The sequence below is a fragment of the Convolutriloba macropyga genome, chromosome 9 (genome assembly GCF_964194025.1).
Source record: "Convolutriloba macropyga chromosome 9, txConMacr16.3, whole genome shotgun sequence".
NCBI lineage: Eukaryota > Metazoa > Xenacoelomorpha > Acoela > Convolutidae > Convolutriloba > Convolutriloba macropyga.
The window spans coordinates 49,114,950-49,128,244 of NC_134476.1; the positions used below are offsets into that span (position 1 = coordinate 49,114,950).

Sequence of the window (13,295 nt, forward strand, 5' to 3'; positions counted from 1 at the left end):
ATTTAGTAAGAGCAGAGTTTAGAGGTCTATTATGTTCATTACTTTACCTAGCAAAGCAAAGTCGACCAGAAATCATGCGGATTAGAAATGTCTTATCACGCTACTTGAACAACCCAACTGTTGAGCATTTCAATGCTGGCAAGCGCGTGTTGAGATACCATTAAAAACTAAATCCCTTAGACTGTTTTTCTTATCAACCAACAACAGCACTCAAGTTGGCCAAGCAGATGCACACTGGAGTGGTGGAGACGTAAATGATAGATGATCGACCACAGGATACTATTTTAAGCTGAGAGACAGGAGGATCTGTCAGTTGTCTAGTCAAAAAGCAACAAACAGTCACTTTCATCTTGTGAAGCAGAATACCAGGGTTTAGCTCTCGCTGTTCAAGAAGCCATCTTCTTGCGTGGTTGTCTTAGAGAACTGGAGTACGAACAATGTGAGCCCACAACCATAGGAGAGGACAATCAGAGTTGCGTAAACCTTGCAACTAACAGGGTGTTTCACCAGCAACCAAATCACAACGACGCGAAACATCCAAGAACGAGTGTATGACAACTCAATCAAATTGAGCTACGCTGTAACAGATGAAATGGTAGCAAATCTTCTGACAAAATCTTTGTCACAGCAGAAAAAAGAACAACATCGAGAACAACTATTGGGCGATTCCAGATGTTTACCGAGCGGAAACAATCAGCGTGGGGATTTTGCAGCCCAGGAAAGAACTTAGAAAACATGATAGAGCTTGGAAACTTAATTTATGTTAATGAACTCCGAAAGGAAACGAACATACCGGATTCTTAACGACAACTGCAGCTGACAGTTTAGAAAATGAATGCGAATCAGTTTTGATTTGTATTTTTGTCAAATATTGAAATTTAACTACTAAAATTGACAGTTAAATGCAACTTTGTAAACGATCTGAAGATGAACTAAACTTATGCATGTAATTATGAATTGACACCCGCCCACAGGCCTCAAAATCGCCTGATTGTTGATACATTTTTTTTCAGCAAACGTAAACTGCAAGTATTACATTTACATTCCAGACTATATATACGAATGGTTTTTGTTGAAGTCTTCACTCTTCTCTTCTGTTTATGACATTTAGTGGGTAAGCGGAAGAACACCCAACATGGAGCACTCGTTTCTCTGCTTTTGCACAAACCAAGGGTCTTTTTGAAACGCCCACAGACACAGATGAGCTAGCTAGCAGGCCAGAATCACCACCGACGGAAGACGCCAATGTTGTGAAAACGCGAGAATACGAGGCACAGTCTCAAGCTAGAATTACAGCTGTACAGAAGAATATGAGTAGTAAAAAAACAGATTTGGTGCTACCTGGCAACGACATTAGACGCCAGCAGCCTCATGCTCATTCAGCATGCCTGTTTGAACAACAACGGTCTCGAATATGTTCAGAAAGCCTGGCAACTTCTCCAGCAACGGTTCAGAAGCGACGAGAAAACCATAGTCATAAGTCTGATGCTCGACAGATCGGAATTAAATATAAAAGCTTAAAAATACATCCTTCACGCATATTTTGATTTAAAGAAATTAATTTCTCTGACAAAACTGATTAACGTCCTGATGCAGTAAAAAAAGCAACAGTAAAAGAAATATGAATTGTTTCACATCGTAGAAACTAAGAAGTGTTGAACAAACTCTATAAAAGATTGTTTTTAATCAATAAGAGATTTAAAAATACTGAATCTCTCTGTTTTTAGAAGTAATATAAAATGAACTAGCGCTATAAATATCACAAAGGTTGCTTCACTCGGTTTAATTAGACAATCTATGGACTTTTTGATTTGTTTTAATGTGAAATACATTTATGCATGAAAATAAGATTCTACCACCTCATACTCCCAAAATTTGCTTGTTTTTCGATTTTCTAACGTTTTGGCAAATGCAAATCTTTTTTCTGATCATAAAGATTGCTTATTTTGTTAAACTTTCAATATTTTTGAGTCTCTTGACGTTATTTGATTTGAATCTGAAAACGCCATTTTTTCCCAATTTTGCTTGAGTTAAAATGAGCTTTCTCCAACGTCCATAACGCAAACCGCATTTTCCGGCTCCTTTGTGCTATTGCGTGCTTAATCCTGCAAGCAACTTCGTGAAAACTTAAATAAAAATTGATAGATAGTTGTACTTTTTTTGGAAGGTCTCGTATCGAGTTTAGATTTTGTGTATTTTTCAGGACGGAGAGTTTAAGCTATGTTTTGTATTGGAAAAGCCATTCCTTAGAACTCCCTCTCCACTTAAGCACTAGTTTTGTGTGACTATAGTTGAAAGTTCCTCTTATGGAATACACGTTTTCCAGCCTTGCTAGAGTAGTCAAAATGAACTCGTAAAGTTTGGCTTTCGGTGGAAGAATTTCTATCCAGAGACAGCGAGCGTTTGCTGAGACCGCTGCCAAAATGCTCGTTTTTGAGTTATGAAATTTTTACTGATAATTCAAACTCCAGCTTTGCTTCAAAAACTGAACCTGATAGACCTTTCTATACGCTACACTTTCGTTCTTTTTTATGATTGATGGACCAGTACCATAACCTAAATAAATTTCTGCCTCATAGGTCTTGATAACGTGATACGCTACCAGAGTTGCTAGATTTTTAAGAAAAAACTCTAATTTCTTCACTGATTTAAATGGAATGGAAAAAATGCCACGCAGATATTTGAGGGACAGAAATTGAACCCTGTCAAAAGGCGCAAAACTGAAAGGATATACATTAACTACCAATCTGATTCAGTACCCATAGATATAACACAGAGTAGAGTTGGGAAAGCGGTGGGCAAGAAGAAGAAGGAAATAAATTTGAGACGAGGGCAGGAGTGAAAAAGAGATTCATTCGCAAAAATGGCATCTATGATGACTTTTTGACATTTTAAATGGACTATCTATGTTAAACGTGACATAACTTAATTAACAAACTACCATTAGCAACCTTTGACTCAAGCTGCGAAATACAATTGAGCACTATTTCTCCCCAATAATCCCTTCGCTCTTTCCCAGTTTTCTGGATTAAATATGGGACATTGTGATCTATACTGATACGCACAGTTCCAAAACCCACTTTTTAAAATTGGGCTGGCCTTGCTGTTGCACTATTTTACATATTTCAGAGAAAATTTTGTTAGAATTCTTCAATTTGAATAAGAATTCAAGCATCATTTTTTATCGCCTCTTATTTTTATTTTGCATTTTCAAGTGGTTCTACCGTCTTCTTATCAAAAACCCTCAATTAAAAACCTTTTTCAATTTTTGTTCAAATTTAGGCAACCAATTTTTGCTTTTGTTCAGGCGAGGAACAATTTCCCGCGCACGTTTTTCCTCTGTCTCTTCCCCTAGACTTTTGTTTTTATTTGGCACAAAGGAAAAATCCATTTTATACCCTCGCGGCTACAATTAGGAAATATTGTACGAGCATATATGGTGATTTAGTATTATCACGCTTTAGCGCTTTTGATCAGTCCTTTTTGTGTCGGCTGCTACACTCTCTATATGCATTAATGCATTTCGCTATTTTGATCCAAAATATACCACCACACACTCTATTCAATTGCAGCTTTCAGAACTGATTTCTAACTGGGGTTACGCGTCACCAATTCCGAATTCACCAAACCGGAACAAAAAGTGAAAATTGAAATTAAAAATTTCGCAAAATTGTCGAAATTCAGTTTGCCTAGGTTTTATATAACTGCCTTAGTACAAGTTCGAGGTTTGTTATGAAAATTTATCTGAAAAAAAACTAATTTAGCGGCTAATATTATTTGAAAAACAGGGTAAGATCTTTCAAGCTTAGCTTCGATTAAACTTGTTCGAAGTTCAAAGGCAAAAAATTAATTTTCCAATTGAAAAACGGTTTATTTGTTATTTTTTTTATTAAAAAAAAAGAAAAAAACAAGTATTTTATCATATATAGAGATATTAGATCACCAAAATGCTGCGGTCGTTGGAACTTTTAAAATATTTAGGCGTCGAAATTTTGAACAAGATAAACGGGAAAATTGTCGCCACTTGAATGTCTGAAAAAGGTAACCATTGACATCGATATTTGGTTGTTGTTGCTCATTTAAAGGCCATTTGGACCATTAAAATGTCTCAAGGAAGATGCTTGTTTAAAACAGTCTAGACAGACTGTTTGATTCCATTGCAATTGTTGAACGCTATGCTTGCATTCATTATAATCATCTTTACATTTTTTTTGATAGATTTTATGATAAAATTGATCTACTCAGACTATTGATTGTTTGTTTTGATTCGCCTTCTATTTGAAAGGATACAATTGTACATATTTTCTATTATTATCTTTTATTAATCATGTTTAACCATGATATAATCAATTGTGCTATAAAGAAAGCTATTGTTTATTTCAGGCTGGTTTTTTTCTTATCAATGCAGTTATATTAAAAATTAACGTATGAAAGAACAACTAAACTGTAAGAATATTGGCTATATGTTCTTTTTCAGAGTCAGTTACTGAAATATGCAAAAACTCTGTTTACATTTTCATTTTCAAAACCAGCTTTTGATTCCAATTACAATTTACAGTGCCACACAAAATTCGAAACTATAATAAATTATTTCGATCTCAACTTACAAAGTTTTACATTAAAAAATTTGAACTATAAGAATTTTTATATTTGGTATTTTTTTGCTTTTTTTATTATGTTGCTTCGTGATTTTTTTTTTGGTTTTCCAACCAGAATCTAATAACCGCAACCAGAGATGGAAATTCATTTTGCGTTTTTTCTTAACTAAACCAAACTTATCCACATTAGTGTAAAAATTTTAATCAATTCCATTGTGAGCTATTAGGAAACTTTCTTTTTGGATTTTTTAGAGCAATTTATTAAGTAAAAAAAACCAAGGCGGTCTCATTGCAAAAATTTTAGTCGAGAATTTTAAATATCAGATCAATCATCTCGTATCAATTAGATCATTTTGGGGATATTGAGTGTAGAAATACAAAATATATATCTCAATGTTGTAGATAAGGTTTATAATGTTGATTGTTGATTGAAGCACTCTTTAAAAAGACTATAAAAAGAGTGTAGATAAGAGTGAATTTACATAGTATTATTTTTTATCAATAGAAATAATACTATGTAAATTATTTGATATAATGAAGCAAATTTTCCCCTTCACTTTTTCCCCATTATATCAGATTGGAATACACATTTCTCACATATACTTACTTACTAGAGGTGGATCATGAGTAAAATTTTGGCGCGTACCTTGCAAACATGAGTAATTTTATCTACATCTGCAAATTGCATTGAATCAAAATTTGGCAAATTCTTTGGGTCAGTTTTTGAGTTTTTTTCCTAAAAAACTTACAAGGAAACAATTTGCTTCATATTAGATGGTATATAACCTTTATGAAATTTCTTCAAAAAACTTGCTAAAAAATTTCTCTGGCTCACTGTTTTTTAAATCTTTTGTACATGACTCTGATTTGAGGTTATTAACTTTTTGATATGTAAATATCTAAAAAAGCGCAAGGAGTTAACTTTGATCCAAACCAGGCATAAATCGCAGATATTGAAGCAATTAATAGGTGCTGTAACATTGAAATGTCATGCTACAGTACTGAAAATGGTTTTTTTTATAAAAAATAATAATTATTGTTTAACTCTTTTAATTTAAACCTGCGACTGCAAAAATTTTTTCTGAAATTTTTCTCTCCTACGCAGAGATACAAGAGAATAAATATAAACACTCTGAAATTAAGTTCTCAGATATATTTTTCTCCGTCAGAAGTTGCTGAAATTTATTGTTATTTCATAAACAAATTTTATTCTAAAACAAAATGTAATGAGCAGTGTTTGTACTGTACATGTATTTGAAGATCTTGATTTTTCTAAGAGCTCAGCTTGATTGTGTCTGCCGTAAAATTCTGTTGCTGGAATAAGACAAAGGAAGGAACTGCTATTTTTTTGTTTTGATTTGTGTACATTTTCAACAAAAATTTGCATACAAGACTTTGTGTCTGATTTCTTTAAAAATTTCAGTTCTTTAAATCTGATCCATTTTTCTATTCGTTTATTGAAAAGAGTAGAAGTCGTTTTCGTCATAGCTTTTTGTTCAGATGTTAAGATTTTTCTTCTTAAAAAAATTGACAGATTGCCGTGTCATTTAATTGCAATGTAAAATTTTATCAAAGCCATTAAATTGATTAAGTCAAATGCAAACTCTATTGAAGGAACAAATTAAAAATGGTTCTTAAATTATCTATAGATGATGCAGGAAGCTGATTTTAATCTTTCTAAATGGTGTTATCTTATAATGATGGTACCATAAGTTATATACTTTGTGTCGTCAGCAAAATCTGTGATAAAAAGTTCAATTTTTCAAAAGTTTGATGTTTTCCTGTTGGCTTATTACATGTTTTGGCATTTTCTTCCAATTGTTAATAACTATTTTTTTAAATGAGAGTTTTAGTTCAACTTAAAAATCATTCGATAGTTTTTGGAGTAGTTAAACATGGGCAGAGTGAAGGAATGATTTCGAAGAGGTTAAAAGGTTACTATAAGATTCCTTTTTACCATCCACCCTACCGTACGCTACCCTGGTTGTCTTTGAATCCTATCGTTTCCTTTATCAGATTCAGATTCTCTCCCTTTGTCTGTTTCAAATCATTGCGAGTGTTTGTAAGTGTTTTAAGTTCAGCTATAAAAAACAGTTAGGGCATACCATTGAATGTTTAATTTTACGATTGGGCTAGTCGGTGTAGAGATATTCTGTAAGTTTACCACTATCATCGATGCAGAGGTTAAGCAAAGGGTTGTTGTACTGGAATGGGCGGGTACTAATTGTTCACTGGGGCAGAAAACACCCTCAACTGATCAAAATGTAACTACCTTTATAAAAAATCATCACATACACACATACACTCACTCACTTACGCAACATTGTATAAGTAGACCGATTTTTCCATCCCCATTTTCACTCTTTCTCTTTCTCTCCCTTTTGTTCTCATGGTCAGGGTAATAACTATTATGTCTAGGCTGGTTACGGGGAAATATTACGACCATCGCAAGTATAACCACTACTCTTGTTTATCGCTACATGAACAAATTTTCAATGCATGATATAATTTTGAAGAGTTCTTGAATATTTCATTTTTGACTGAAGTGATTTCATAAGGCTGTTTTGCGTTGACCTTAAAAATAATTTGCTAATGTCATTTGGAAATTTGAGCAGACATTATTTATTTATAAGTCAGCCAGCACATTTTAGATTTCATTAATCATTTATAAGAGGTATTCACCATAACGATTGCAAAATTATTTAAAAACAATTTTTCTACTCTCAAAGGAAAAATTAATGATTGTTCATTAATACAATTTCCATCGATTATTTGGTTTTCATAGAACAAACCAAATAACTGTTATTTTTAACGTGTTTTTTTTCACCTTTGTTGCATCAAAGTTTCCCCCGTTGCTTCCTTTCAGCTAATTTCCGATCACGGGTGGCTAGTTCCACCCCACTCCCCCCCCCCCCCACCTCACCCTCCGTCTTCTTTCAAGAATTTTTCACGCTGGGCAAAGCGTAACACGGTCTGCTAAAGCGAAGAAAACTAATTCATCATTTAGTCACGCTCTGTTTGACTTCACATTTTTCCATCTGATCTTTTCCCTCTCTCGTTTTTCCATGAAATTTTTCCCACCAAATCAATTCAGTTGTTTTAATCATTTATATAACAATATGATAATGGAATGATGTCTGTTGCTTTACTGTACCGGCTATAAAAAGGTAGTTATAGTTAGAGAACGACATTGGGCTAGTTAATACACTAAAGTTATAACTAGTTATAATATAACCAGAGGCGTGACATGGTATAACATGCATTAAATCAATCCTTTTATAAGTTACAAATCCATCGGATACGAATGATAGACGCTTCCGAATTTTAATGGATTTGCAAACATCACAATTTCTGCTGACGTCACACAAAACTAGAGCAAATTTCATTTTTAACCCTCAAAAAAGTCGGCGAATTGAAATTTCGAGCTCGTTAAAATTATACCAATAAAAATGCCCGATTTCTCGAATTGAATTGAGAAACTACCCGGAAAAATAACCTCGAACATAATTTGTATCCGCAACCCGCACAATTTTATCAACATGATTTTTGCCATTTTTAAAATAACGTTCGCTATTAAGTTATAGATAGTTGGCGCTAACTATTTTATATGCCCTGAAATAGTGGAAAGGAAAGGAGAAAAGAATAAATCCAATATTATTTTATAGAGCCTTAATTTTTATCAATCTTTTGAAGGTTTTCAAGCAGCCCCGAAATAAAAACAAAAGTTAGTTTACTTTTTGTGAACATGTAAAACTCAACGGTGTATTTTGACACAAGAACGGCAGCATTTTTAAGTTGATTTAATTTGGACAAGTTTTATCAAACTGCGAATTGATGAAGAAATCAGCGTGAAAACTTTGTTATCTTGAAAGTATTTCAACGCAACAGACTGAAGAAAAACAACAACATCACAACAACTTCACTTTGTTCAGAGCCTCTGGTGGTCTCGTGGCTTCAAAACCAGACGTTAGCTCTCAATAACAAGTCGCACCACTTATTATAACCACAGTTATAACCAGTCTTAACTAGAGGCAATTTCTATTCCACATTTCCAAGGACTTTTTTACCCCTGTCGCTTTTCTGCGCAGTTTGGCGTTGTTGGATGAATCCAATTCATGGAAAAGCATTCTTTGTTCAAATGACCTCCCGGGCAAAAATTTCCCCCAAATTATTTGTTTTCATTTGTTTACTTTCGCCCTGATTCTTACTTTTTCACTCTTTAGAACTCAGCCAGACTTTCTCATTGGAACGTTTACTCTCCATAGTTAGAAAAATAGTTATATGTTTATTTAATAAAGATGGTCTTTTTAATAAATTTTATCTTAACTTTAGCCGCGAGAGAGCGCGTTCCACAACCTACGCTTGATTAAATAATGTTCTAATCTAAATTTGTTGTCTTGTAAATCATATTTATAGCGTTGAAAATTGATAGTTAAATTTTCTGAGACTGTTGAGTTTATGTGTTTCTGCTGTAACAAGCGATTACGCAACCGTTACCTTTCGGTTATGTAATAGTGAATTGTGATTGGATGCCAATTAATTGTGAAATTTCGGCATGTCACACGACAGCGCCGACTGGTATCCGTCTTCGGCTCAGAATGGTTACGTGGCTAATGACCTCAACACGGAACCTGAAGATTACAATTATTACACTTTCGAGGCTGATACGTCTTCTAGTGGTATGATTCATTACTTAAAATGTAATTAATGACTTAATTCAGTGTTTGTTGTTGTTCTGAAATCCTTCAATTCAGTAACATTAACTGACGAGCGCAAAAAATATGATGAGTATATTTTACCTATATAAACTTCAGCTATTTAAACTTTCATAGATAAGTTATAATAAACTTTCAGCTATTTTCCAAAGCAGTTTTCAGCCTTGTTTTGCTTATCGAAAAATTCTGCGCATTAATGAGTTGAATTAGATTAGATCTTTGACTGAGGCTTCTTTTTTATTATTTTGGGCTAAAAAACAAAGGAACAGCTTTCTCGAGCAATTCTGCTAACTAGGTTTAAATATAGTTCGTTGAAAAGAAATTAAATTTTATTCAACTTATTGTTAACTGTTCCTAAAAGACGAACACATTGACCCACACATTTGTATTGCAAGCGGTAGTATAGATTTACCTCAACCCTTGTAGTTGATATTCAAAAGATTTTTTAGTATTTACTAGCAGAATTCATCTAAATTTTGAAAATTTAAAAAGCAAATGTACCCATTTGTGCGCATCTCACTTAGAAATAAGAATCGTGTTGAAAATTTTTTGAGCAAGTGAATTAAAACAATTACCAAACGATTAAACACAAACTGAAACACGAAAAAGCTCTATATATTCTCTTTCTCTCTTCTGTTAAAAGCCCCTGTTGTTTTAAATTCTAGACTTGGTTTTCTGTCAGCTGTAGCAAGAAACAGACATTTTTGGAAAACATTATGTTTAAAATAGTTTCACAGCCAATAGAAATGCTTTTCATTTTGCTTTGATCTTTGATGTTGTCAAAACATGTTGTCAGTGGTTTTAATGTGTGTTTTTTGCAGGAGAAATTAAACGGCTGCTCCTCTATCAAAGACAAGGAATCCTTTACACCACGATTTTCGTTTCAACGAATTTAAATTTATCCGGAAATTACGTTTTTGTATTTAATTATGAACTGTATTATTCGCTATACCTTAGATTACCGTTGCGTTACTTGATACTCAGTTAGTCCATTAACTATTCGCTCGGCTTTGCTGTTCAACAATTTGTTTCACTCAGAATACCAAAATAATTCCAAACAAAAGAAGCAAATTTTGTTGAGTTCTTTTTAAAAAACTCAAGTAATAAAACAAATCAGAACATCCAGAAACGAAAAATTGTAGCCCTCTAACTTGATTCCTGTTCTGTGAATTTTCAAGTCTGCATCTTTGATGACCGTAAAACAGTCCAACTTAATACACTGAAAACCTGAATCTTTACTTTCGTAATTAATTTTAAGTTCTCAATTTGTTCCAATAACACTAATTTGAAACTTGACTCAGCTTCGTGAAAGCCAGTAAAAGAAAATGACTTCATGCCTTGCGCAAAGTCTCTCATACTTAGCAACTTTGTTCCTCAGAAGGAAACATTGAGAATATCCTTATTAATTCTCCTTTAAAATTCTAAGTTAGGTTTTAATGTACAGTCACTAGTGTGATCTACAGAACCAAGACAAGATAACAATTAATTCACCGTCCAAAGAAATCAGCTTCAATACGAACTTTATGTCAGCTCAAAGAAAAAACAAAATTAACGAGTTTCAGCTGACTTTTGGTAGGTTTTCAAGCTCATTTTCATTTCTTTTTTTGTCGCTTATGAACTGCTGATTGGATAAAGATAACTATGTTGTAAGATTCCTCTAAAACTGAATTCGGGGTTTGGTTTCACCGGACTTTCTAAATAGGTATGAATATTGCCAAGTTCACTGAAAATGGCAATGCGAAATTGGTATCTATGACTCCATTTGAGCCTCAATTTGTCCTAATAAAAGATAATTTGATACGTGGCAATGATTTGATTTGAGTTTGAGATTCAGTTGCACTTCATATATGATAATGGCGTACTAATACTAGTTTCTAAACATAAATGTTGACAAAAGTGAACAAATCAATTTGCATCGACAGAATGTAGCATTAAAATTTGCTTGTCATGCTATTCTTACTTCACTAATTGATGCGCCCTTTAATTGATTTGTTTATTTGTTAAGCGCAGTTGCCACAACATGGGTTTAGTTCTTTGGTATTTACAAATTGAGTTTCTTTGTTATTTTTTTTCAAGAGACATGTTTACTAAAAAACTGAATATTATTTCTGAAACATAAAAAAATTGAGCTCTGGATACTAATATCAATGCTTTTTTAAAAAAACCTTTGAACGATTGTTTTCTTTTTTTTTGTTTTTTTTTCAAAATGAAATAGTGTGATTTTATGAAATTTGAAATCGCTTCAATCAAATACATGGATTTTCTTCAATGAGTCTATTGAGATCTTTGGTTTATCTTCCAAGACGTACTGTGGTTGAGTTCGACGGATTATAGGGTATGAATATAGCCAGAAGTTTTGGAGTTTTTGAGTTTTGGAGCACAGAATTTTTGTTTTCATTCTACTTCTTCTGTTAGGAATTCCAATTAATAAGGATCAAATTGAGGACTTGATTTCAGTTTTGCGCGTAATTAATTATGTTTTGCGAGTAATTAATTATGAAAATTAATAATTAATTTTCCGGAGAAGAAAATTCCGCAATCAAGATTCAAATACCTGCAAAATTCTTGAGCGAATGAACAAGAAAAAGACTTAGCATAAAATGACGGAGATGGATGTAGGTAGCACCGATAGTATTGTTTAAAAAAATTAAGGATCACTAAAACATAATTCCAACTAGTTGAGATATCTTCTCGTTACAAGTTTAACGAAGCAGAAAGTAATAAAGAAAAACTAAAGGGACCTTGAGAACGACGAAAAACTCCAGTTTAGAGAATCAATGCCAAAAAGATATTCCATTTGATTCCGGAGCAACAGGTTTACTTAGAAGTCTCATTGATTTTTCACAAGGTCATAATTACATAACCATGCACAAAAATCCAGGTCAAATTGAAGAAAAATTTTAAAAAGCATTTCAAAATAGTTTTTTTATGATTTAAATTTGGTTAAGTTTTATCACAACTATACTTAGGATATTCACCGATTTTTTAATTTATCAGGTACAACGCCGATATCAGACAAAGAGATTCATTCAAGTTCCAATGGTTTCAATTAAAAAATCTTGCAGCGGATCTTAAATCACTACAGTAAAGAACTTGGCACATAGTTTAGGAAACGGTGAAAAAACTGCTCGAAAACTCAAAGTCTTCGTTTGAACCCTTGTTTTTAAATTGATTCTTACTATTTAAATTGTTTATTTTACCTTTTCCTGATTGTAACTTTTGCTGCAATGGCTTAATTCATTTCTGGTTCTTTTTATTTCGTTGACTATGTTAGAACTTCCTGTGCCACTCAGACTCAAACCAGCCGGCTTGTTTCCTTTACTCTCGACAATTGAAAAGTGGCATGATCGTTATGTAACACAAACAAATATTAAAGCACCGGGGAGGAGAAAAAGTTTTCAATTTTGAAGCCAAAATATACCCAATAATGCCCAATGTTAAATTTGACATCTTGTCCATCATAGTCGATTTATTTTTGGTCCTTATTTTAAGGATTCCGTTCAAAATCATTTTCCGATTTTGAAAGAATATATCTGAAAATTGGTTCCACGTTCAGATTGCGTTCAGATTGCGTGGTTTCTCTCATATTCTTCTAATAGGTTTATAAGTGTTTTCAGTTTCCAAATCGGCTAATCTTTGGCTAATTCATTTTTGAAACAAAACTAGTTTTTATGAACAATGTTGCTCCAAATTTTCATGATTAGAACAAGTTTCTCGTTTAAAAAGGCACGGTGAAATATATATTTTTGACGCTCATATAATTAATTTTTCATGAGAAAAAGATAGATGAATACTTGCATTACGTTTTTTTGAACAAAAAAAGATATCTCAAATATATGATATTTTCAAAGCTGGAGTTTTAGAAGGATTTGTTTAGTTTTCTGAAGCAGTTTAAGGATACAATGTTTGTTCATGTTCATGGGAGGAAGAGCGATTTAAGGAAGAGCTCATGTACACGGGAAGAGCAATTTGAGTCTTAGTC

At 33.1% G+C, this 13,295-nt stretch overlaps 1 protein-coding gene across 15 annotated transcripts in view; it reads left to right on the plus strand.

Annotated features, from left to right (window-relative positions):
- LOC142345818 (uncharacterized) overlaps nucleotides 1-13,295 on the plus strand; it is a 401,292-nt gene that overhangs the window by 175,808 nt on the left and 212,189 nt on the right. Inside the window, exon 1 of one of the 15 annotated variants that reach the window (XM_075398208.1) lies at nucleotides 9,020-9,277. The exons of the other annotated variants lie outside the window; for them this stretch is intronic. Within the exon in view, the coding sequence (XP_075254323.1) occupies nucleotides 9,154-9,277 (124 nt within the window). The 5' untranslated portion in view covers nucleotides 9,020-9,153. Of the gene's footprint in view, nucleotides 1-9,019; nucleotides 9,278-13,295 lie in introns of those variants that run through there. 15 annotated transcript variants of the gene reach the window in all.